Here is a 26,337-nt window from a genome sequence, read left to right on the forward strand (position 1 = left end):
AGGTAATGCAACAGATAAAAAGAAAGAAAAATCTGTTCCATCATCATCCACCGTATTGACACAGCACCTGCAACACGTTCTCATCCCAACTCGTCACATACTGATGCTTTGTCACGGCCGTCGGCGTCACTTTTTGGGTGCAGTAAACACATGCTGGGTGTTGTGAACACTTGCTTAGGTTTAGGCAATAAAACCACTATAGTTAGGTTTAAGAAAAAACAACATGGTTGGGCTTAAAACTACTATGTTTGTAAAGTGAAAATGTGACTGGACATTGTGAACACGGGACACTAACTAGCTAACAACCGGCTGATTGTAAAGTGAAAGTGAAATGTAACACACGGGACATGAACAGCGGCCTGTGTTGGACCCATCCACCTCACCTCTTGTCCGCCTTGAGTGTCTCTTTCGCTCTTTAAACTACGTCACCACAGCACTTTCTCTGTTCTACTGATGTAGTTAATGGAAAGCCCAGTGCATCGCATACCAGCACGAAAGGGTGCCTTATGCAGCGGTATCTAACGCCGACGGCTGTGACAAAGCGTCGGTATTTGACGCCCTGGGAATGAGAACGAGCTGGAACCTTCACACCTCAGCAGAGTGTAGAAACCTTTTTGCAAACTGTGATTTTTGTTTTGAATTCTACTATTTCCACTCTGGTTTTTAATGCAAAAAGTAAAACTCAGCATTTAAACCAGAGAGTTGGAAATATACTTACTAGCCAAACATACTATAGCCTGGCACATCTGTAACAGATGTGAAACACTGCCAGTGAGGTTTGGACGGTAATGTTGTGAAACTAAAAACTTCATCAGCCTCCTTCTATCCGCCCTCCACACCAATTTGTCCATCATCTTTATGACATTACTCCCCAAAAATATCTGTATATCTTTATTTCTCTTCTTCTTCCACCTTTATTTATTTATTTAACCCTGATCGGACCTCGCCGCCCCCCCTCCCTCCCTCCCTCTCTCTGATGGGTACAGGACATCAAACACATGAAAAAAAGGGGTCAGGGTCTTTTTCCCTGCAACAGAATGAATTTGGCACATGATGATCGGCGGACCGACGCCACCCGGTCGGACGAGGGGCGGGATCACTTGAGTACCTCGTCTGTGCTCTTGAACATGAGAATGGCGTTGGAGATCTTGAGGGCGGGGCCGAGCTTGATGCTCATGATCTTCACAATGTCGGTCTGGGTCAGCAGCAGGAAGGCCTCGCCGTCGATCATCTGGGGAGACGCAGAGACAGCAGTGGTGATGGAACTGGACGTGGAAGTGACAGGTCAGGAAAAGGTTTGCTTTCTCTGCCAAGGGTACTCTTAAAATACCTTCATAATAAAACAGATGATGTTCACTTGACTCGATGGTCATGTCTGACACTATACTTTGTAGTGGTTTCCTTTTTTTAAGATTAATTTTATTGGACATTTTTGCTGTACTGTTCACACTACACAACTTGCTGTCTTGTAATCAGGAGTCTTGAAGTTGTGGTTTTCACACTACATGACTGACCGGAGACAGGGGGTCACACACTACTTCAACAGCAGTGTAACATGACAGTAAATACTGCAAAGGACCTTCTTCATTTGAGTATGTGTATAGCAAATGTGTGAATTAAGATAAGATTTTATTCACTCAGTGGTCTCACCTCTTCTTTGAAGAGTTGAGCCTGTTCTTCACAGCCGATCAGATCCTGGACAAACCTGGAGACCTGAGGTACAAACACAACAGATTTTTAAATAATCAAACCAGTCAGGCAGACAGAGAGAATAAATAAATAAATAAATCTGTAGGTAGGTGATGCTCACCTCTTCAACGCCCCATGCCGCCACTTGGCTGGCGTGAATGCCCTGAACGCCAGGCAGCAGCTTACAGTGCTGCTCCCAGCACAGAGACAGAGTTCGGTCTGACTGGCCGCTCAGAGCCGACATGAACAGTGACGGATACGCGTCCTCTGAGGACATGTCTGAGGACAAACACACACACACACAAATACAGGCTTGGACTCAACCGTTGTTGATTTATAATCACTTGGACAGATATTGTTTCTATTTTGTATTAAAAATTTAATGAGAAAAACTCACTCTGGTAGTCTCTCTGCTGGTTCTTCCTGTATTTAGGAGGACGACCAATCCTGAAAACAGAGGAAAAGACTAATGTGAGACAAAAGCAAACATGCATGCAAACGTATACACACACACACACACACACACACACACACCTGCCACGGTAATGGGTCTTCTTGGTCCTTTGGCCAAAGAAGAGGGTCCTCTTGCACTCGGAGTCTGACAGCTCGGCCTTCAGCCGGCCCTGGTTACGCTCAGCCAGCGGGCAGCCGGATATGCAGTGATGGGCAGTGAAACGACCCGTCACATGGCCTGAACCATCACAACCAGGAGTTGGACACTTCCTGTTTCAGAGACAGAGCCCTGCAGTGAGTATTTCAGGTAATTGATATGTATCTTAAAATGATTGTGCTGGTGAATAAAGTATGAATTAAATGACCTGATGGTAGAGTTGAGCTCAGCTGACCTGTTGTGGAAACTGTACTTGTTGGCTCTGGGGTGGCCGAGGGGTTTACAGGGAACAGAGGAAGGGTAGATGGACTGGCCTATAACAGGAGACTCCCTCATACCTATACATTAAAAAAAAAAACATAAAACCCTCACACATGTACACGAGATGTTCTCAAACCCTCAATGCTGCAGTATGTAAGATTATACCCATAGTACCTAAAGTGCAGTGTGTAGGATTTGGCGGCATCTAGTGGTGAGGTTGAATAATATCAACCAACTGAAACTTCTACCGTGTGCCAACAATTTTTATTTATGTGATTATACACTAAAGAAAACATACTTATTAATATTATATTCAATCTCTGCCAATAGATCCCCCTAAATGTTACACACTGGACCTTTAAAAGAGGATTTTTTTAAAAATTAAATAGTCAAAATAAAATTAAAAGGGTTTCTCATTTCAATTAGCGTTTAAATTTCCCGTTTTACATTTCCATTTGCCTGTTTAATTTTCATTTACATGACACTGTGGGGCCTTGCAGGGGCTAAATCTAGCTACGTCAGAGCACAAAATATGTATTGTTGCTAAGATTTAATGCTAGCTATCAAGAATAATAACTTTGATTTGAATTTAGAAGAAAATCCACTTCCAGTTCTGACTGAAGTGCTGGCTGCTACCATGTGGCTGGTGTGTTCTGGTGTCCCGCGGGGGAACTTTGAGCGGGTGATTGGTCGCCTCACACCAGCCTGCTGGGTGGATGTCGGGGTGATCCGAGTCCATCCACTCATCATAGACGTGACTCCAGCCGTCATAATGGACCTGAGGGAGGAATAGAAAAATAAAATACTGTATTCACACACGCTTAATGTGCACACAGCTCAACGTTTATCACGGGTCCAGGATTGGTTAGAAACATGTACATCACAGTATCAGCACATCAAAACCATTAGCTCAAGGCCACATCTGACAAGCACACTTAGTTAAAGCTGTAATGGAAATGACGGAGCTGGAGAAATAATATCACAACCTTCACAACCTCAGACGTTTAGTACTTAAATGTTCAGGAATACAAGCTGACAACACAAACACACCCACACAGAGTATTACCTTAATGCGATGAGTCTCCACTTCCTCCACTGTAGCCACTCGGATCAGACCAGGACTTCTCTTGTCAACGGCCTCCAGTTTCATCTGAGGTTCGAAGCTGTGGGCCGCACGCTGGACACAGAGCAGGGGATGATGGGAAAACACATTAACTTGTACGTTCAGTTAATCAACCAAACATGTCAAACATACTTTCCATAAAGGCATTGGCGTTAGTTGTACTATTTAATTTGGGGCATTTTATGCCTTGTGTTAGAGATTTTACAGTAGAAAGATGACAGGAAATGAGGGGAGAGAGATGAGAAATGACCATACACTGTATAAAATATGGACGTAGTCTCCGTGACGTCACCCATTCTGTGGGGATTGACTCGCTATTGGACTCAGCCTCAAGTTGTCATTCGAAGAACTGCATTTTTTGGCACTTCCGCGTTGGCTTCACTGAGATTGCCACTTGGAAATGGCATGTAACAAAGGTCCTTGACTGGACTCAAACTTGTGACGTCGCCATCTTAAGTTGTTTTTATGTCACTGCAAGTTTTTGTTTTTGTTTTTTTTGCAGTTAGTACATATACATAAACACCTGAACTGTGCCTACAATGTACTTACTGCAGCACTGTTAAAGATCCGTCAGCTGTAATGAAATTCATGATATACTGTAAGTAACTGATTTGACTGTAACAAACCACGCTTCTCATTATTTTTAATTGCTCTTTTTTGACATTTTCAGTCTCTTAACTCCGACTTTGCCTTCACCGTCGCTGCTGTTTTCTGCCAGCCCATGCATACCACAGATCAACACTACATCATTTCATATCATACTGTGAGTTGGATCAAAAATAGTACATATATTTTCTGTTCTCACCACTTTAAAGGCGTCAGCGGCCACCGCCTTGGAGCCGGTCTCCTCCAGGTAGAGAGACCAGGAGAACCGGGCCTGGTCCGGGTAATCTGATGCAGCAACGCATAAATTCACAGTGAATACAAACATAAAAATTCATCCCATACATATCCTTCTGAATTGTGCTAATCTTTGTAATTATGTTAAAGTTCATGCTCTAAAATCCACTTAAACAAGTATATTTCAGGTATTTATACATATATATATATATACATACAAACATACTGTAAGAAGAAAGTAACAAGTGGGATAAGTGGGCAGAGTTGTTGTTTAAAGTTACGTCTATAAACGTGATTAAATGAATGATTAACAGGGAACACGCTGGTCACCTTGGGGTGGTGTTAGGGGGAGGTCTCTCTCCTGGCACCAACCAATAGGGTGGATGTACGGACTGCTGGAATCACACCTGCATATTTTGAAAAACAACGTCCAGCGGTTTAGTCGTGTCTTTATAAGAAAAAGTCAATAACTGTTTAATGGTTTTTGAGCTGCTCTCCTTGATGCTGGAACAGCTTTTACTGCAGATTGTGCTGATGCTTATTTAAAGCTTTCTACTAGCACTGAATCAAATAACTACATGTAATGTGAAAGTCCTCGCTCATGATGACAAACGCAGAGAGAGAGCCTCTTTTTTCTCATTGTTTTGATGCTTTCTTCAGTCATTTCCCAAAGCCCCTACATCGCCAGTGTGTCTGAGGCTCACCAGTAGTCGTACGTGTCGTCCCAGTTGTCGAAATGAACCAGGAAGCGGTCGTCCACCACGTCAGTGACGGTTGCTACACAGATGAGGGAGGGGTTCATACGGTCGACGGCCTCCAGCTTCATTCCTATCTCGAAGCTGCCCTTCACATCGATCTAAACAGGAAGCAGAAATATTAGATATTAGTAGCAGAGACAGACAGAGCGGTGCAAAATATGATTTCTGAGAGAGACGGGAGGAGCAACTTGTTTAAAATAAATCTGTTTTATTTCAACTGCTTCTCATTGGAGTTTTCCCGACCCTGAATCATTCACCTCATCCATTCATGCTTGTAGATAATACAACTACCGTATATTATATAGTGGCAGTTACCCTCCCAGGACTGGCAAAGAGCTCTTTGGTCGCCACTTGTGCTTTAGTCATTTTCAGGTAGTTGGTCCAGGTAAACTCTTCCTCTTTACAGCCTGCAGGACAAAAAAATAGATAGAGGATTAAAATGATTAATGTTTTGGTAAAACATCCCATCATTTAAAGGAATAGTTCGACATTTTGAGAAATACGCTTATTCGCTTTCTGAGAGTTAGACGAGAGGATTGATGCTACTCTTGTATCTGTACATAAAGACTGGAAACAGGTGGAAACAGCTAGCCTGGCTCTAGAAGGCAACAAAATCCACCTACCAGCACCTTGAACACTTTATATCTTGTTTGTTTAACGTGTACAAAAACTGAGTCTTCCTGGACATCGTCAACGTGAGGTTGCCAGGCAACCAGCAGAGACTCCACAGTGTTACTGAGAGTTAATGAGTGAGTTTTAGAGGTGCTGGTTGTTGTTGTTTTGTTTCATTTGGACAGGGGTAAGAGAAAGTGAATGAGTGTATTTCCCAAAACGTTGAACTATTCCTGGAGATTTATCCTGTGAAAGGTGAAAGATTAAAGACCTTTACACACCGGGGGCGTGACGCATACACGACACGAACATGTGAAACACTCGCCTGCGAATATTATACGCATAGGGCTTTTGTTGAGAAAGGTAAGAATGGAAGGAGTGGATCTGGTCTGAGCTGCCTTTGTCAAGGTTGACAGAAGTAATAAAGTTTGCCGTCATGGTTCGGAGTACGGAGCCTCTGTGTTGTTGTTTTATAGGGGCAACTCAACCCGTTCTGCACAACGTGATTAGTTGATGCCTTTATTCGCGGTGCGGAAGCTCAGAAAATCAACCTTGTTCCAGAAAAAAATATATATATTAAATTTGCTGTAATATTTGCATTCTTTGTGAAAGTACTCATAACAGAAACAACAGTTCAAAAAAATATATTGACGTGAAAAAACGCTGCCGGTGTGTAAAGGCCTTGATCATAAGTGACGGACAGGGTTTTTCTGTCCATGATATTTATTCTCTTTAGATTCTGTTTGCCTTCTGGTCCTTCAACATGTCCAGAGTGTTGTGACCTCTGACCTTTAGGAGTGTGCAGTTTGTGTCCTGTGCTCTCACACCAGCCCGTCGGGTGGACGTCGGGGGAGTTGGCGTTCACCCAGAAGTCGTGGCAGTCGGAGTAGCCGTCAAAATGAAGCCTCAGCCGGTAACCGCAGACCTGGATGACGACATGACACATTAGAGAAACAACAGCCAGCCGGACGGAGGAGGAGACACTGGGCTGATCACCTCCTGCATGCAAAGCAGCCTGTGAGCAAATTAATCTTTTCAATCCTAAATAATCAGCCTGGCCCATTAAGATCCAATCGACCGCGTTAATGGACGTCTGGCTCACCTCGGCCACGGTGAGGACGAAGTACATGGACGGATGCTGCGGGTCGATGCCCTCCAGCTTCATCCCCTGCTTAAAGCCGTTCTTCACTGTTGGCACCCTCTGGGTCTGGACACAAAAAAAGAGATTCAAATAAAATGAAGTGAAAATAAAGGATGGAGGGATATTGGAGTTTTTATCATTCTCATACTACTTATGAACGTCTCTTCAAGACAAAGCTTGTGTTGCAAAAAAATCGATTGTTGAAGAAATAAATAACTTTAAAATGAAACTCCCTCAACCCCGCACGCCGTAACAGAATATTAATGCATGTCCTCCGGCTGCATACATCTCTTTTTCACAGATGAATTTACATTTCTCATTTCCTTCCTTGACAGTGCCGCACTATTTTTTCACTCAGGGCGATAGATATGTCCCTGTGCTATAGGCAGAGCTGCAGTGGTATGGGTACACTGGGAGAACCTGAGCCTGGAAGTATAGTCTGAATATTAAATCCAAACGTACCTCTTGGAAAAGCTTGTTGGGCGCAGCAACAGCTTTGCTTTCCTCCAGATACAGAGCCCACGTCCACTGCTCCGTCTTAGTGTCTCCAGCTTCACCAAAAAAATACAAATTAACTGATTAGTTGATTCATTTATGTATGGAAACGGGGGGAGGAAATGAAGTCAGGAAGGAGGACGGAAACAAACTCCCTGAGCAGCTAATGTTTGAAGATCTGTAATTTTACGCACAAGTTCTGAGTGAAAATGTTCATCTCAAAGTATTCCCATTCCTCTATCTGGGAAAAATAACTGAAGAAAAGAAAGAAAAGTACTTAAAGGTCAGCAAAGGACAAGATAAATGGTGTTAAGGGGAGACACTACAGGTGGGGTAGGGTAAAAAGTAACTAATAGATTCCAACATGAAACTTCCACAGTTGATTGCTTACATTAAGACAATTCATTTTTGAAATACAAGTTTTCTGAAAATGTATATTTAAATATGCAATATTATTAAATATGTGGTAATTTGCATAGATTTTCAGAACAGAAATCTGACTCCGTAAATCAGAAAATACTGTCAACAGCCATTAGAAAATCCATTTTGGCCATGTTTTTAGGAATAAAATGTTCTATAAATCAGGCTATGAATGATATATGAACAAACCCCTCAGTAACAACCTTGAGAATATAGATAGGAATGAAACTGGAAAGTTTGGGGTATGTACGAACTACTGAAGTGGAGATTTCTGGCTCAGAGTCTGACAAAAAAAAAAAATATTTTGAGAAAACGACCTTTAAAGATGCGTATTGTAAAATTCCATCCATATAGCAAGACACTACAGGTGAATAGTGTAATAAGATTTAAGTAATAGATATCACCATGAAACTTCCCCAGTTGATTATATACATTCAGACAATCATTTTTTGTATTACAAGTTTTCTGATATTGAATGTTTAAATATGCAAATGAGGCATTATCTAATGCTACGTTTTAGTGAATTTAGGAGAAATCTACAGACGCAAATAGACAAAGTAGTAAATTAAACATCTAAATGTGTAATTTTCTTTCCACTAGTCTGAAAGAAGACATGTTATGGAAGCAAAATAGCCCCAAATCCAGTGCATGAAAAATTATTAGTCATTATTATTATATTATTAGTCTCCCCTTAAATCCATACAGTATAGGAGCTGTATGAATTAACAGGATTACTTGACACTATAACACAATTCAATGCAGCAGCCTAATAATAAATCCAACCCACAACTGTTTGATAGTGTCAGAGAGACATTGATTCAACATAAAGGAGCTCATAATTTGTGTTGTCGTTGTATGGAATAGCATCATATTATCAGGGATATGTTATTATAACTTGACCTATATGTGAGGGGGAAAGGAGGAAAAACAGACTGTACAGCAAAAAAAAGAGCAATGAAGCGCAAAAAAAGGGTGAAAGATGATATAACAGACAATGTTAAAGAAAAGATTAGTCCAACCTCCTCTGATGAGTCTGCTGTCTGCTTTAGAATCATCCATTTTCTCATCCTAAAAAAAACATGTAATAGAAATTACACAAGAGATAAGAGTAGAAAGACAATATAGTGACTTTATACTGAAACACTTTCAGTAATGTTATGTAATATTCATGCTCATCTGACTGAACTCAAAACATCTGGATGTTAAGTGTAAGTAACAACGCTGTCCCACCGTGCCGTCGATGTCAGAGTCTTCCTCAGAGGGACTCAGGTATTCCTTCCTCTTCCTCTTCCTCATGGGTTTCAGGTGATCGGGGTTAAGGGAGGAGACCCTCCCGCCTGCTGGCACCTTCTCCACCCCGATACTCCTCCTGAGGAGCAGAGAGGACAGACACAGTGTTCCTCAAGTCTAAACACATCACAAGACTCTAGTTGGTTTCCTTATTTCCTACTATCATGGTATTTATTTCCGCACCGTGTTTGTCTCAACGCGTCTACTTCATATTTCTTGGTTTTAAAAAAAAATACACCATCAACCAAAAAAAACAAACAGTATGTGTTTCTGGTTTATGAGTGAGCAATTAATATATGATTGATTCTGCAACTAGTGCACACTCATGTATGTAAGGATGTTTAGTCCAAAGCCGATTAAACGTTGTTACCCTCGCTAGTCAGTACCAAAAATACGAGTCGGTTAAACTTATCATTATTTTATCAATGTATACATTTAAATTACATATTAACAAATGCTGTCTCAGCTGTTAGTGTGGAGAGCTGCTGCTCCTCCTGCTACCACCACCTCTTTCTGAAGTAGCAGCTGGGTTTCAGCAGTCAGTCTGGTTCTCTCCTGTTTGACTGGATTGGTCGGCAGATAGGGCTGTATCAAATGTCATTTTTTTTTAGATGCATAGCTTTGTTTGAGGTTTTCAAATGAAGCTTCAAATGTCAGCATATTTTATGACGTTAGACCACCCCGTTAACACAGGTGTGTGTGGGAGTGTAAACAGGGTTTTTAACCGCAGTGAAAAAGCCGTTTTTGAAAGGCTAAATGCCAACAAATATGGATTGAAGCAAAATATTTGGTTAGATAACATTTTTTTGTGAATTTTGGAAATTATTTTCTTCAATAAATGTTTGACTTTTGGACTTTGGGACTGCGACAATTAAGGTTACAGAGACGATCGAGGGCTATGTATGTGTTTGGGAGAAATAGAAGGAAGGTGGAAGGTAATAAAACTTGCACACTTAGATACTAATGGAAGCCTATAAGCGATGCCAAACAATGACTCCTCTTAGATGGCAGACCTCTCTGGCATTTCATCAAATATTACACCACACACTGGGTTGATGAGACGCATTTCTAACCGGGCAACCGGAGTGGACACTGGGGACATATTGATTTCAGCGGCATTTAAAATATGGTTATTTAGTTATTGAAAAATATGATTTCAAATGCCTCTTATACACAATGTTTAACCTCATAGATTGTGATCTATTTTGACTGTTTTCTAATTGTTTGCTTACTTTTAGACTAGTCGACTAGTCTAAGTTTAAACTTCTGTTTAAACGTCAGGGAGATTAGTCGTTAGAAATATCCCTAGTATGTGGAGATGCAGAAAGGAGAAGCAGCTGTTAACCAACATACTTGTCAGTGATGGGCTCTCTGCGTAGCTCCTCTATGAAGGTCCTGTGAGCCCTGGCGTCATGGTTCTGTGGTCCCGGTCCAACCTGGACCTGGTGGACTTCAAGTTTCACCGGCACCAACCTCTCCGGCTCCACGGCCGCACCTCTCACAGAGCCGACAGGCACCGACACATCTGACATAGAAGAGACAGACAAAGTCATTAAAAGTTTCAAATCTTAATTAAAAACTGTCTTTGATGGATTTTTATTTCCTTTATTGCTGCACTATAACTATATTTCTATAATATCTCTTATTATTTTTGACCATTTCCAAATTATTTCCATTTTTTCAGCTGGATTTAGATTTTTCCCAGCATGTGAGTGATGTCTGCTTGATATTTTTAACATGAACCTGCAGCTGCACACTCTTCACTTGTCAAGAGGAGCTCTGCTGCAGCTAATTATTGCTCAACTGATCACTGAAAAGGGCATGCTGTGAAATACTTCAAAGAGACGTGCAGCCATATATAGAAAGTAACAGCCCGACACCAGCATCACCTGCAACACCAGGAAATACACTCTGATTTGTTTTATTCCTAACATACAAACTATTTGGTCATCTAAATCCAATGCAAAGTAGTTCTTCATGGTATCAGGCGTTAAAATTGGCATTAAACTGCAGTATTTTGTGTTCGGTATCCTGAACTACTACTACTACCTGGCTTGTCTGCTGGAGCACTTTCTGTGTCAGCGGATCTCCCAGAAGTCCCAGCTGCTGGTTCAGTGGTGCTGCTGGTGGTCCCCGGGGTGATCAGTGTGCTCAGCGTTCCCACGTCACTCACACAGAACTACAACACACAAACACACACACACACACACACACACACACACACACACACACACACACACACACACACACACACACACACACACACACACACACACACACATGCATCAGTGGATTCATCTGTTAAAATGTGTCTTGATGTTTTACAATGATGTTTTGTCCATTCAGCCGTTTTTCTCCTCAAAACAATTAATCAGACAATTTCAAAATATGCAATGTTGCCTGTTTCCTGTTCCTAACATAGACTGTATATAAGAAGTGGGCGTAGTCACAGTGACATTACCCATTGGTTTGTGGACTGCTGTTTTGCCTTGAGTTCAGTATTTTGGCCTTCGCCATCTTGGCTTTTTGCAACCACAAGTGACACGAGAGGGTGGAGCTAAGTACTGAACGCTGAATGAGACATTTTTAGGCGACCAAAAAGGTTATAATGAACTTTCTTGAACTGAAAACACACTGTGAAAGAGTTAAAGTTGTAAGACAGAAACAAGGACAACTCCCAGACTGGACAACGCCGTGGTAGCGACCTGTCAATCACAAGGTAGCCCCACCCTAAAGCCTCCCCTGCTTTATGGTCTATTTGACTCTAAATGGGACCATAATTTACTAAATGAACATCATGCTGTATTGAAGACGACTTGAAACTAGCGATTGAGACCATAAACCCATGTTTACAATGTTTACTGAGGTAATAAATCAAGTGAGAAGTAGGCTCATTTTCTCATAGACTTCTATACAATCAGACTTCTTTTTGCAACCAGAGGAGTCGCCCCCTGCTGGCTGTTAGAAAGAATGCAAGTTTAACACACTTCTGCTTTGGCTTCACTTTTCAAACCCCGGGGTTGCCCACTGGTTCCTAATCTGTTCCCGTTCTAGCAAACCCTCGTTTTAATGTGGGAAAACATGCGTCACATTTGTTTATCTAGAAGTTTGGCTTTGTTACTGTGGCCTCCTTTAAACTAACCTTCAGCAGTGAGTTCCAGTGTTTTCTGATCCAAATGTTAAACTTTAATTCAATTCACAAACCAGAAATGTTAATGATTCAGGATTTTAGTTTGATATTATTCCTCCTTGTTAATGTGGCAAAATGCTTTCCTGAACAACTGAAAGTGGAAAAGGTGCGTCTTGGGTGCATTTACACATGTGAGTTAAAAGTTGTCCGACTGGGACTGGATCATCACTGTTTACACTGTTATTGGCATTTTTGCTTAGTTGTCAGTTGAGATAGACAAGAAAAAAAATGTCCTTGCCTACATTCAAATCCAAGTTATAATACTACCTGGTTCATGGTATTTTCACAGCGCAGGTGGAAAATTCAGACAACATAAAAGATAATTAACAATGTCACTATTTAATGTAGCTGCAAATTCTTGCAGTGAGCCAAATGCATCAATCACCTCAAAATAGGATGTACATAGAGTATATATACAATATATCTCTCAAAAGTCTAGACATCAGTTTAATGGTTGCAACTCATCATAATTTTCAGTATTTTTTAATTTATAGATTATTGTTTAATGAGTCGATTGATTGTTTATTCTGTAAAATGTCAAAGGTTGTAACAAATGGCAGCATTTGTCATTATTTCTTATTTTTTGATTTGCGATCATGTGGATTTTTCTCTCATCAACAGTTCAAAAATCAAAAAATAATTAAATTGATCAAAATATGAAACAGAAAAAAGCATGCAAATCTTCAAATTTCACATTAATATTCTGTATTTTTACTTGATAAATTACTTAATTTATCACAGATTAATTTTCTGTTAATACCCTAATCAATTGTTCCTCTAATTATATCAAGTGACCACCTCTGTAACTTGAACTCCTCTCTAAAGACGATGCTGCTACACCTGGAAGAACAACACATATTGGAGCCAGAAACATCACTTTACCTTGAGGTTGCTGCTGGGCAGGATGGTCATCCCCTCCTTCCACTCCAGGACGTGAACAATGCTACAAGCCCCGCCCACCTGCGCCGTCAGGGTTGGCGTGGCCGTCTCATTGGCCCTGCCTCCTTTACCTGGGTCTCCCATGGCAACAGCCGGAGTCACCTCCAGCTTCTGATGTCCGGCAGCAGGAGCTGAGGAGAGAGATGAGTTCAAATTCATTAACTTTCTGTCTGAGCTCACCCAGGAGAGCACAATCTGTTTACACATCATGTTTTAATTTTATTGTTACATTTTGATTTCCCTTTTGTCTTAAACTAAACTTAAAGAAAAGCAAATTCACCTTATGGTTTAAAATAACTGAGCTGTACTGTGTTGAGATGTTAGCCTCTTGTTACTAGATACCAGCTATCCTACATACATTAACTCAAGAGTCCTGTGGGCGGCTCTGGCTCAGGAGGTAACACTAATGGGAAGATCGGCGATTCAATCCCCGGCTCCTCCGGTCGACAGTGTCCTCGGGCAAGATACTGAATCCCAAATTGCTCCCGAAGGCTGCGGTGTGTGTGTGAGCATTAGATCAGATCCTGTACACCTTGTCCTGGCAGCCTCTGCTATCAGTGTATCAATGTGTGTGTGAATGGGGTAAATGTTGGCATGTAGTGTGGTCAGAAGACTAGAAAGGCTCTATATAAATTCAAGTCTATTTACCATTAACCATCCTCCACAGATTTAGCATTGCACTCGTGTAACATTGTCAGACTCAAATGGTTAGTTTAAAAAAAAAAAAAAGGTCAAAATCGATGCAGCAGAACCAGAGATAGGGTCTTTTTTTATTTCACGCGTTCCTCTTCCTTGACAAAACCTGGCGCCTACATTCCCCACAATGCAACTCGCCTGCTGACAGTTCAGTCAGGGAGTATAGAAGCAAACTCACGCCACTTTGGACTGAAAAAGCTTATTCTATTTAAAATATTGTATCGTTAAACACAGGCCATTTCGGTAGAATATGACGATAGAATAGAAATAATTTAGTTTTACTTTTGTACGGCACTTTATAGGCAGACTTTTTACTGCCGTCCGGTAGTCGCTTTCGCTCCAAAAGGGCAGAAGCTTAACTTTGCTGCCGGTACTTGTTGTGAAAGAATCTCCGACAGGGCGATGCTGCCCCGACCCCGACGCTTCGCGTCTTGGAAAAAGATGAGTGAGCGGAGAAACATTCAGTTGGTTGTAATCTGCAACCACACCACTGGATGCCACCAAATCCTACACACCGTACCTTTAACAGGGATTAGTTGTTGAGACAGTAGCTTGTACTGGCATCTGTGTAAACGTGACCGCACGCCACCCTCAGACGACAGGCTCACCTGGGAGGAGGAAAGCCGTGGTGGTGTGGGGTTGTTGGGGCCGAGCCTTCTTGGCCACACCGTCACTCCCACAGATGAGGACGGCCTCGCTGGGGGACGACGAGGAGGACGGTTCCAAAGGGGGACGATCGGGTTCTTTGGGTAGAGCCTCCATGTTCACTTTGGCACTCATGACGGCGTCCCTGTCCCTTACTCCGGAGCGCTGGAGAGCAAACAGTATGAGGCAGTATGAGGGACAGTACAGAGCAATGCTCACAAAGGACTAACAGGTTTACAGCAGTGACAGTTTAAAGTTTTTCCTTATCTGAATCGAGGGTGTTTAGACAGAGGGTGTTGTATGTCGGACAGATGTAAATCCCCCTCAGGCAAATTGGGGATTTTGGCCTATAAATAAAATTGACTTGGCTAAAAAGTTATGGATCCTCTGTCCTGCTGACCTCACAGAGGTGGGACCAAGTCATTGTTTTGCAAGTTACAAAGTCAAAGTAGGTAAGTCTGGTGTCAAGTACCAAGTCCTAAACTTTGAGTTTCGAGTCCTAAACAAGTCATAATACGCCTGTCACCAAATATAATGCCATTTGTGTCTAGGTCTGTAATTTTCGACCCGCATGTTTTGCAAATTGCATTTAGTTTTTTTTTTACCACCGGGTAGTTTTGTACGAAAACGAAATCATCTTTGATATAATTTTTTCTAACTGGCACTCAGTAACGTAACGTTAGGTCTTCATGGTTTTCTCCTGGATGCTGTCGGATTGGTTCAAACAAAGTGGATCTGGGAATCAAGTGTCGACTTGCTGAGAATGAATAGCATGAATCAAGGGAAATTAATTGATTTGTGGCACAATATTTAAATAACATACTTTTTAATCTTTGGGTTTTGAGGGAAGTTAAAAGGCTCAAATCCAAGTAAAGACACAAGTCATTGGTCTTAAAGTCAAAGTCGAGCTGCAAGTCTTTTTTGGTTTTGCCAAGTCTAACTAAAGCCATCAAATTCGAGACACCTGCTGCCCTCGAAATGTTTTTACAGTGGTTTAATATATCTGAATGTTTTTCTTGTACCATTGTTATCATTAATTATAAGGGTATTAATACAATGCACATCCATAAGAAGAGATGAAGAAACTGTTAAACAGGACTATAAGAAATGTGAATATAGTGCAGAAAGTGATATAGTGCTGGATAATAAAATATAGGAGATATAGATATTAAAGGTCCCATATCGTGCTCATTTTCAGGTTCATACTTGTAATTTGTGTTTCAACTAGAACATGTTTACATGCTGTAATGTTAAAAAAAAACTTTATTTTCCTCATATTGTCTGCCTGAATATACCTGTATTTACCCTCCGTCTGAAACGCTCCGTTTTAGTGCATTTCAATGAAATTGCAACGGAATTGCGCTGCTAGGCAACAGTTTGGGTCTATGTTTACTTCATGTCAGCTGATGTCATTAACATCCACTGCAACAGGAAATAAATTGGAACACATTTAGAATGTTTACGTTTAAAAGCGTGTAATGGTCTAAATATTGTATATTTGTGACATCACAAATGGACAGAAATCGTAACGGCTTGTTTCAAGCGCACAATTTGTAAATACGAGAGGTGTGTTTTTCTCCGTATATTGAGCGTTTTGATAGTTTAACAGTATTTATATAGCACTTAAACCTGCTTTATAATGTGAAAGACCTGAAAATCTCACTTTTTTACAATATCGGACCTTTAAGAAATGTCAAATATGGAATATAATGCAGGATAAGAACTAAGGTAGAGAGTTGTTTTTTTAAATAGACTAAAGTGCAGAATAAAGCTGTACATTGTTTGTAGAATACAGTAAGACCAGTCTATAAAGGTCTTATGTTAGATGATGGTACTTTCTCTCAGGAATCTAACATTAGCATTGATGCCTATTTGGGGCTTCTTACCCCATATATTACCCTGGTCTATACCCTATGGCTTACTTCCTGCCTTCAAATGTGTCCCAAAATGTCTTTGAAACATATGGATTCATATTTATCAAAAAGTAAAACTACTTTTTATTAGACATATTTACCCCCAAACTTTAAAAATAAAACATTAAATAAGTAACTTTTGAAGGGTGTCATTAACAGAGAGCCTTCCTCCTCCATTAAAAAGCCATGATGACCTGGTGTGACTTTAACAGCCATCCATTAGGCAACCACCAATAAAAAAAGGCAGTAATGGTGACACACCAATATTTACGCACAAGTCCACACACACATACTCCAAAAAAAAAAAAAAAAAATACATTTCAGTTAAAATGGCGGAGACAAAAACATCCATGAGGCAAAAAATATATATCTATAAAAACCCTGTGAAAATACCATTTTAATGAAAACTGAACCCTGTCACCCATTCTGGCTGCATCTCCAATGAATGAGCAACATTTTCACCTCAACAACAACGTTGTAAACATGTTGGATATTTTCAGTATAACATCTGCTGGGTGTTAAAACTATTTAACTCGATAGGTTAATTAAATTTGCAGCATTAAAATCAAATATTTTTATTCTAAGAAGGGAAGCTTTTGTGGTTGATTATAACCACAAAGCTAAACGGTTTTACCTCAATAAAACACATAACACTTGTCTTTTTAAAACGTTTGTGTGTTAAAGGATGCTCGTTGTCTGCCACAATTGGAGGAACATTATAAATAAGAGATTAATTGGTGGTTGCAGATCATTTCGGAACTGAATTTTTGGCTTACCAGCTATGATCTCCTGCGGCTCCGGGGCTCCGACTGCGCATGCGTGGTTTCCCCAGTACAGTCACTGCTCTCTGGCTATAATAAAAGACTTCCAGCTCCACTTCAGATATGTGGAAATAATGTAGTGGACTATTGATTAGTATTAGAGACTGGAGGTCGGTGGCTTTTAAATCAAATTTAAATCTGCAACACATTGATCCTGTTCATTTCCACAAAAAAAAGGAGAGAGCCGCCCCTCAATGAAAGAGCATTTATTATATAATTAGCAGGATATAGGTCATGTCGATACTGCAGTCAAGGTTTCTGTAATGCTGACACAAAGCAACAAGCAAGATTTTTTTTTTTTCATGAAGATCTTTTAATTGAACATACAATAAAAAAAGGACATTTTCCTGTTTAGATCTCATTCGTATGGAGAAAAAAAATAATCTGTAAGGGGAGGGGTTGCATTCAGTATGGTGTTTTAAGTTATAAACCCACAAAACAGACCCCTCCAGATATTTGAATGATGTACCTTTCAAGTACGAGGTGCACACTTTTAAATAAGCAAGAGGCTTGACAAAAAGAACAAAACCCTTAACCCCCTGGATTAAACTCGCTGAAAAAGAGATGAAATACAAAAATGACTTTATCAGGGCTGTGTAAATCAAAACAAAAAGCAGGAAACGCGAGAAATTTTGCATTCGAGGCCTTTGACGCTCCAGGCAAAAAGAAATCCATAAAGTAAAAAGGGTTTTCTACAGATATCCTGCTCATGGTTACAAAAAAACAACCCAAACATCGGTAGCAACAAAAAGCAAGAATTCAGTTTTCGATGCTGATCACACTGTCTATGTACAAGAGGTTAAAAGGGGATCTTAATAGTCCACCTACAATGCAAGTTGTTCAAACATGAAATACAAACCCTTATTTTTGTTTTTATTGTAAATATGCAGTTCTGCAAGTTCTTGCATCCCAGTTGAGCATTTTAGAGTGCCGCAAGACAACACCGAGATTCGCCGATTCCTTGAGAAAGCAGTTATTGAGACCGCAGCTCAAAAAGGCTCCAATCCTGTAGCTAAATGCTACTTTTCTCCCACAACTATACAGTTCAAACTATGTCTGATGGCTGCTCCAGACAGAAATGGACAGGGAACGTTTGCAAATGCTGGTAAATCGTATCGATCTACCAACGGAACAAGATCTGTTGCAAACTGAGATGCACAATTAAGGTAAAATAAAGACAACTTAAATTTTCTATTAACTATTAAGTTTGATTAAAACAGACTGGTGGGACAGATCTAGTTTACCGATCAAGTGGAAATTTTTGGGACTGAGTGACTTGAACCATCTAATGTTGCAGCTCTAAAGATTTTAAGACTTGCACTTCAGTTTGTGGAAATAATTCGGAAGAAAATGTGATATTTTTTTTGGAGGCAGACGATTCAGAAACCAAAATCGTTACTGTGGTGCATCCTTTAATAAAACGGTGTCTAAAACATGTTTAAGACAAATGCACACTTGAAGGAGAAAAGTAGACAAGCCAGGAAGCATAAGCCAGTATGACGACACTGCTCATTATGTACAGCATAGGGATCAAGCTCGACAACAAGAGAAAACGCCTCTCTTTTTCCAATTCCACTAATCCTGAGAAGCCGATCGAGACCGTGACCGGGAGGCTGAGCGTTTCTCCCTGGACTTGGAGCGGCGGTCAACCTCGTGAGGGGATGGGGAGCGAGAGGGAGATTTGGCAGCGCTCTCCTCCTTCCCGTTCTCCATCGGGGAGGGTGAACGACTGCGGGACTTCTTGTCGACGGCGGCGCACATCTCCTTGGATGGACTGCGAGAACCCCGCTCCGACTTTACCTTTGACTGACTCTTTGAACGGGATTTGGATTTGCGCTCGGCTGAACGGGAGCGGGATTTGCGGGAGCGTGAACGAGATTTTGATTTTTGGGATCGAGAACGGGACTTGCGGTTGCGAGATCGGAATTTGCTCTCTCCTGACTTGGAGCGAGACTTCCTTCCAGATCGGGAGCGGGAGTGGTGACGTCTCTTGTTGCTATGGGAACGAGACCTGTAAGGAATGAAAGAAAGGCAAATGCTTTACATGACTGTGCTAATTAACAAAAAGTTGTTTGATTTCTGGCACAATACATATCATCTATACCCTATTTATCTATGACAATACTTTAACTAGAACTCCAATCTGTATTTTAATCTTTTTTTAAATATTTTTTAAATTAGACCCATTCTCACCTGGAGTGGGATCTGGAGCGGCTCCTGGAACTCTTGCTTCTGTTGCTTCTGCGGCTCCTGCTGCGGGAGCGGCGGCGACTACGAGATCTAAGGATGACAGCACAAAGTCAAAACAGACCTGTATCCAATTCCTGTGCAATATATCAGTTTGAGTTTGTACGCAACACGTGTATTTTTTTTATATACAAAAAGTCTAACATTGCGTTCCAATACCCATACTACTTAGTATGCCAGAAAAATATTTAGTATGTCCCAATACATAGTATATCAAATGCAGTATTCCCTACTGCATCTGGTTGCATTTTGCAGTATGCAAGCCAGCATGCTTTTCTGACTATTCTGACCCACAATCCTCTGCGCAACGTGATGAGCAAGAGGGTCAAATGTTATGACAAAGTAGTATGTCCCAATTTTATGTATACTGCATGCAACAGTACGTACTTTGTAATGGCAGCTGCAAAATGTACTAAAAGCGATTGGAACGTAGCCTAATGCATCAAAGAGCTTGTTCAGTGTTCCCACCTGGAGCGGCTGCCAGAGTAAGACCTGCGTTTGCGAGCGCGTTCCTCCACCAGACGAATCTTGCGTCCGTTAATGTCTGTACCATCCAACTTGTCAATGGCCCTCTTCAAGTCCGACTCGGACCGAAACTCGATCACACCCTCGTTTGTGCGTTCCTTGTGGGCATCTGCATACGTCACCTCTCCTGCCTGACGCATGAAGTCCTGTAAGACACGAACAATGACAAAAACAATAAAATATGCTGACGCTCATTCGGTAAACAGTTGCTGTGTAAATCATCTTGATGCAACAATTCACCACAGTTAACCGAACCGAGGAAAAACAATGGTTTGTGTTCTTACCTTGAGGTCCTGCCAACTGCAGCGGCTGGACAAGTTCTCCACGACGAGACGGTACTCAGTACGGACTGGAGGTCCATACTTATCCCTGCCAGAGCGGCTCCGGCTGCTGTAACCGCTACCTTTAAACACAACAGCACATGAACAAAGTTAGAAATGACAAAAATGGCCAAGACACAAAGAACTACTGGCCTGGGTTATCAAATGAACAAAAGGCAGTGAGTGACCTGCCAGATAAAAGTCCAAGGGGGTATACATTTTAACTAAATAATGACAGGAGTCCCTCTGATCCCATTTTCAAACACAAAGCTTCAGATAAATGATCTAGAGGCCACTGCACGGGCTCTTTGTATTGTTCAGCATTTTGATGTTGTTCTCTGCTGCAAAGAACACCACTGCATCTGTTTCCGGCAATACAAAGCCTGTCCTACTCCGGTACATCACACTGTGATGGTTTAGCTGCATAAACAAATGAACAGTGATGTTCTTTCAAGACCTCCGAACCCTGTAACACAAACAGAAAGGAGGTATCCACATAGGTTGCGGTCAAGGACACTGTTCGATCAAATTGAGAAAGAACGGTGTAAAGAAACACATACACCAATCTTTTGGTATTTGACCGGATGCCGGTCTGAAATTTTGTTTTCCAGTTTTCTCACTTACAACATTTCTTTTGATTGTAAGTTCTTTACTTGAGCCGCTCCACTTATGTTTGCTGTCAACATAGAAACCAATGGCAATCCTCACCATCACCCCTGGTCTATTGGCAAAAGGCTGCTGTCATCATGGCTTCCGGTTAGGTCAGCCAAGGATCAAGGGGGGGCAAAGGTCACACACACATTGTAAGGTGAAAGCCAAGGCCAAACGGGACAGGCAGTCATCTTAGCCAGTCATCTTTAGCCTCAATGGACTCTCAGCCTCAGCCCGCAACTGGACTCTTTCAAATTGAAACATCAAGGACTTTTGTTAATGTTGAATATAAAAATATATACCAAAATACACATTTCACATGAAAATGTTAGTCTAGTCCTAATGATTACGCTAAAACTAGCTAGGATTGTAGTGATCACTAGTGATTAGCTTTCTTTTGTGGTGCAAACAACAAATTTGGAAATTCATGCCTTTTAAACATGGCTCGCCAAAATAACGATTATCATCCAAGAGATGAAAATGCAATGCAATCCGTGATAGGAAAGCCTTGCTTTCAACCTATCTTAGCTAATGCCAACTCTACAGTTCTGAGTTCTGCTATTTGAGGGCTCTGACGTGCATATTGTTGTTCCACCCCGATAATGAACCACAGACCAATCAAGGGTGGCCCAAGATCACTATGGAGGAGCAAAAACCGGCAGGTCACCAACCCTTGATGGTAGAAAATGAGAACTATTCAGCAGGATGAGGCTGAACACGCCAAAAAAAAAAAAGTTAAACTGCCTGAGAAAGAAGAATGTAGATGAGGAACTTCTCCATGTGGATGCTGCTACATAAGTGAATAAACATGTATATATAGTATAGTACCACTATACATAATCTCAAAGCAACTTTTAAAGTTTGCATGCAATCTGAGTAAATGTGTAGCCACCTAGCACTATCATGGGATTGAAGACTTCTAATTATAAATCGTGACTGTGTACCTGAAACTCAAGATTCACCTGAAATAGTCAAACATATGTAAACTTATATGCTGCAAGTTAAGTTATGAAACAAGTAATAAACAGCTCTCTGTGCAGTCCACATCGACACCTCACCCCAAGGGGAAGGGGAAGAGAGGGTATCTTGTAATAGACTGCACTTACTGCGCCCACCACCCCAGTAACCCCCACCGTAGCCATCTCGATCTCTCCGCGGCCCCCGGGCGTTTTCCACGATCACCCGCTCCCCGCACAGCTCCTTCCCGTTCAGCTCGTACACGGCATCGTCTGCGTCCCGGTTATCCTCGAATTCCACGAATCCATAGCTGAAAGGGACAGGGGAAAGAGAGATTAAAAATAAGATAATAAAGTCACAACAACAAAACTTTTAATTATACCCACTTAATCGTATCATAAATTTGTGAGCCTGGTTTGATAGCTCAGGGCTTATGCCCATTTCTATCCATAGGAAATCATTGGACGGAGGAGACAGGAGATAGAGGAGCCCAGTTGGTGCTGAGGCATCATGGCCCATGCCCGGCCAGTTGAGTTTTGTTTTTCTTGATTTTTTATCTATACTATCTATATATATAGATAGATAGATATATATCTATCTATCTATATATATTTCAAGATGATTTGTTGATGGTACTATTGTGTGTTTATTGTAGTGTACCATTTTCATGTTTGGTAGATATGTTTGCGTAAAGTGTTTTTTCTTAGTATATTATTTTTTTATTTGGAGTTAAACTATTTATTTATATCATACATATATTTATGATTTATTTTATCAAAAAAAAATTTAATAGAAGCAGAGGGCTTTCACAAACATGTTTCTTTAAATATTCATCATCATGTTGTTGTGATCTCCCATACAAATTTAAGAAAACTATATAAATATATTTATATACATATAAATATATATATATGTATATAAATATAAATATATTTATATATATATAAATATATTTTTATATATATATATATAAATATATTTTTTTCCTTTTCCTCATAACAAAATTAAATTAAATGAACTATGGATAAAAACATATGGAGAGAAATAAATTAAAGAGAGAAAAAAATAAATTAATAAATAAATGAAGAAATAAAAAAGTAAATAAAGAAAGAAAACTTTAGGATGCCAACATAACTGGGGCAAGATCAATATCATGTGACTTTGTGTGCCAACTTAAACACGCCATGTGTTCCTTTACATTGAGCTAGTTAAGGTTAGCTAGTTAAGGTTAGCATGGCCTGCTAGCTCCACTAACACAAAGCCGCCATGTTGGCCATGCGACAGTTGACACAAAAGCGAGTTGAGGAATCAAACTAAGTAACAAAACAAACTCACAGGTTTAAGTTTACAAGATGACGTGACTGCAGAGACAACAATACTTAAACCCGTTAAATGTTGATGTACTAGAGCTAACGTCTTTAAAACAAACGGTTAACGGTCATGCTAACGTGCTAGCTGATGTGAGCTAACCCGCGGGTTGTATTTCCAGATAAACAGACTCACCCGTTCTTTAAGTCTATTTCCATGAGCTTTCCATATCCGCTGAAGAATTTCTGAATGTCCTTTTCGCGGACATGATAGCTCAGTCGTCCGATGTAAACACGAGGCATGTTGTCTCCTCGGTTAACGGGGTTCTGGAGACGGTTCTTCTCTCGGTACCGATCAGCTGCTGCAGGCGGAGAGCCGTTAGGTGAGTTAGCACGGGGCGCTGCTTCTTCTTCGTTGGTGTTTATTGGCGGTTGGTAAACCAGCTTTAGAGGGGCTTTACCGCCACCAGCTGGACTGGTAGGGTTAGGGTGAAGAACAAGCAAAGAGATAATGCAGGAAAAAAACATTATAACCTTCTAGATTAGGCTAGTAGTCAGTTTCTTATAGAAACTTTAATCATACCATAGTATATCTTAAATGGGGCACCACTTGAGTTTGTGGAAGAGTTCACATACCTGGGCAGCCTCATCAGTAAAGATAGTGCAGTGCAGAAAGACATTAAAACAAGGCTGGGAAAGGCTCAGGGTGCCTTCTCCCAACTCCGTTCCATCTGGAGGTCCAAGCAATACAGCTTTAAAACTAAGATGCTTTTGTACAACAGCAATGTCAAGTCTGTTCTGCTATATGGCTCAGAGAGTTGGCGAGTGATCAAAAGTGATATGAGGAGAGTGGAAGTTTTTCACAATGGATGCCTCCGACGAATATGCCAGATCTTTTGGCCAAACAAAATCTCCAACCACCAATTGTACAAAAAAAACAGTAGCCGTAGCATCATCAAGGAAATTACACACAGACGTCTGAGATGGCTAGGCCATGTGCTGAGAATGGAGCAGGACCGGATCCCGAGAGTCACCTTAAGATGGACACCACCAGGCAAAAGAAAACCCGGGAGGCCCAAATCCACCTGGCGCAGAACTGTGACACAGGAGCTGGACAAGATGAACCTGTCATGGGGAGAGGCCCAACATGCTGCCAAGGACCGAATACAATGGAGAGAGCTCATTAAAGCCTTATGTCCCATAGGGGATGAAGAGGAATGATGATGATGATAGTATATCTTGCTGTTTTTCACAAGAGCCCCTTGGAAAAGTCATGGTCTTTTGCCCTCTTTATTGGCGGAAGAAGGCGATTTCTCTTGATATTTTCTACAATATCCTAAAAGAATTCCATCACTTAAAGTAGTTTAGTCATAAAATGTTGTCTATTTATAATCAGTGAGACTGATTTTGACTGAAACCCAAATTTACTGTCAAAGAAAAGCAGCAAATCCTCACGCTTGAGAAGCTGAAGCCATCGAATGTGTGGTATTTTAGCTTAAAAACTTACTTAAAGGTCCGTTATTATGCTAATTTTCAGGTTCATACTTGTATTTCGTGTTTCTACTAGCACTTGTTTACATGCTGTAATGTTAAAAAAAACTGTATTTTCCTCATACTGTCAGCCTGAATATACCTTTATATTACTGTCTGAAACGCTCTGTTTTAGCACATTTTGACGGAATTGCGATGGAATTGAAACAGAATTGCGTTGCTAGGCAACAGCTTGGGTCCATGTGTACTTCCTGTCAGCTGATGACATTCATATACACTGCAACCAGGAATAAACTGGGACACATTTAGAATGTTTACTTTTAAATCTGTGTCAAGGGTCTAAATATTGTGTATTCGTGACATCACGAATGGGCCAAAATCCTGACAGCTTGTTTCAAATGCAGAGTTTCTGAATACGGGCTGTGTTTATTTCCCTGTGGATTGAGTGTTTCGATACTTTCACAGTATCTTATATAGGACTTTAGCCTGCTTTATAATACAAATAAAAAAATAAAATCTCACTTTTTTATAATATGGGACCTTTAAGCGGACTTGACAAACTACTAGTCTTACTATTTGATGTAGTATTGGCCTTGGGTTGAATACATGCTATTGTATAATCTCAGTGCTTTGCATGTAAAATTGGATCCAGCAAAGAGCGTCTCAAAAATGTAGAATAGGTTATTAGTACAGTAAACATGTACTTTCAGCCTCTACACAACACACTATCTTTTTTATTGTTAGTAGTAGTCATATTTCTATTATTATTACTGCTATAATTACTGATATTTCTATTATCCCTATTACATCCACTGCAATTGATTATTGTTATTCATATTTGTATTACTACTTACTGCTTTTATTGTGGTTGCTGTGCATCTCTCTCTCTACCCAACTGGTCGAGGCAGATGGCCGCCCACCCAGAGCCGAGTTCTGCCCAAGATTTCTACCCGTTAAAGGGGATTTTTTTTATACCACTGTCGCATAAGCATGCATGCTCATGGGGGATCTCTTGTTGGGTCTCTAAATTATAGAGTACAGTCTAGACCTGCTCTATATGAATAGCGTCTTGACATAACTTGAACTATAAGCATTTAGCACCGACTAAAATACTGCATTTTTGTTTTTTTGTTAATGACACTTGGCAGATGTAACAATGTCCCGAGTAAGAAAAATCTCAGCTATATAAATACATTATTTGCATGTGACTCTTTTTGGCCTACAGCAGCAACATGGCACCCATGTCAAGTGAGGAACAAACCTGCTGCTGGGTAATCAATCAATGGTTAGATTTTCATAGCAACATTTTTTTTTTTTTTTTTAAATTGAATATAGAACAAGTCAAAATGCATATAGATTTGCAGTTATTTTTCTGTACAAAACAAATTGTGTCAAC

At 40.6% G+C, this 26,337-nt stretch overlaps 2 protein-coding genes across 10 annotated transcripts; both read right to left on the reverse strand.

The window, feature by feature from the left end:
- Window positions 1-384: 384 nt before the first annotated feature.
- On the reverse strand, window positions 385-17,614 carry l3mbtl1 (L3MBTL histone methyl-lysine binding protein 1). Of its 8 annotated transcripts, none has more exons than XM_037772296.1 (22): window positions 17,399-17,614; window positions 14,673-14,874; window positions 13,312-13,499; window positions 11,289-11,418; window positions 10,593-10,764; window positions 9,180-9,318; window positions 8,969-9,017; window positions 7,497-7,585; window positions 6,996-7,100; window positions 6,683-6,818; window positions 5,597-5,688; window positions 5,228-5,379; window positions 4,854-4,930; window positions 4,489-4,574; window positions 3,627-3,737; window positions 3,197-3,338; window positions 2,535-2,637; window positions 2,224-2,412; window positions 2,087-2,136; window positions 1,811-1,968; window positions 1,651-1,713; window positions 385-1,231 (listed from the first exon to the last, which is right to left on the reverse strand). In XM_037772296.1, exons 2-22 carry the CDS (start codon window positions 14,842-14,844, stop codon window positions 1,097-1,099), a joined length of 2,538 nt encoding a protein of 845 aa, XP_037628224.1. In that variant the 5' UTR covers window positions 14,845-14,874; window positions 17,399-17,614; the 3' UTR covers window positions 385-1,096. The 8 variants fall into 8 exon arrangements, with proteins under 8 accessions (XP_037628224.1, XP_037628222.1, XP_037628219.1 ...); XM_037772294.1 differs by having other exon boundaries at window positions 3,170-3,338; XM_037772291.1 differs by having other exon boundaries at window positions 2,508-2,637; window positions 3,170-3,338.
- Window positions 17,615-17,732: 118 nt separating this feature from the next.
- LOC119489612 (serine/arginine-rich splicing factor 6-like) lies at window positions 17,733-23,882 on the reverse strand. 2 transcript variants are annotated; one of them, XM_037772297.1, is made up of 6 exons: window positions 23,647-23,882; window positions 22,293-22,453; window positions 20,500-20,618; window positions 20,159-20,361; window positions 19,637-19,723; window positions 17,733-19,454 (listed from the first exon to the last, which is right to left on the reverse strand). In XM_037772297.1, the coding sequence occupies exons 1-6, from the start codon at window positions 23,751-23,753 to the stop codon at window positions 19,019-19,021; spliced, it is 1,113 nt and encodes a 370-aa protein (XP_037628225.1). In that variant the 5' UTR covers window positions 23,754-23,882; the 3' UTR covers window positions 17,733-19,018. The 2 variants fall into 2 exon arrangements, with proteins under 2 accessions (XP_037628225.1, XP_037628226.1); XM_037772298.1 differs by having other exon boundaries at window positions 22,320-22,453; window positions 23,647-23,879.
- Window positions 23,883-26,337: the final 2,455 nt, after the last annotated feature.

Source organism: Sebastes umbrosus, chromosome 6, assembly GCF_015220745.1.
Source record: "Sebastes umbrosus isolate fSebUmb1 chromosome 6, fSebUmb1.pri, whole genome shotgun sequence".
Taxonomy (NCBI): Eukaryota; Metazoa; Chordata; class Actinopteri; order Perciformes; family Sebastidae; genus Sebastes; species Sebastes umbrosus.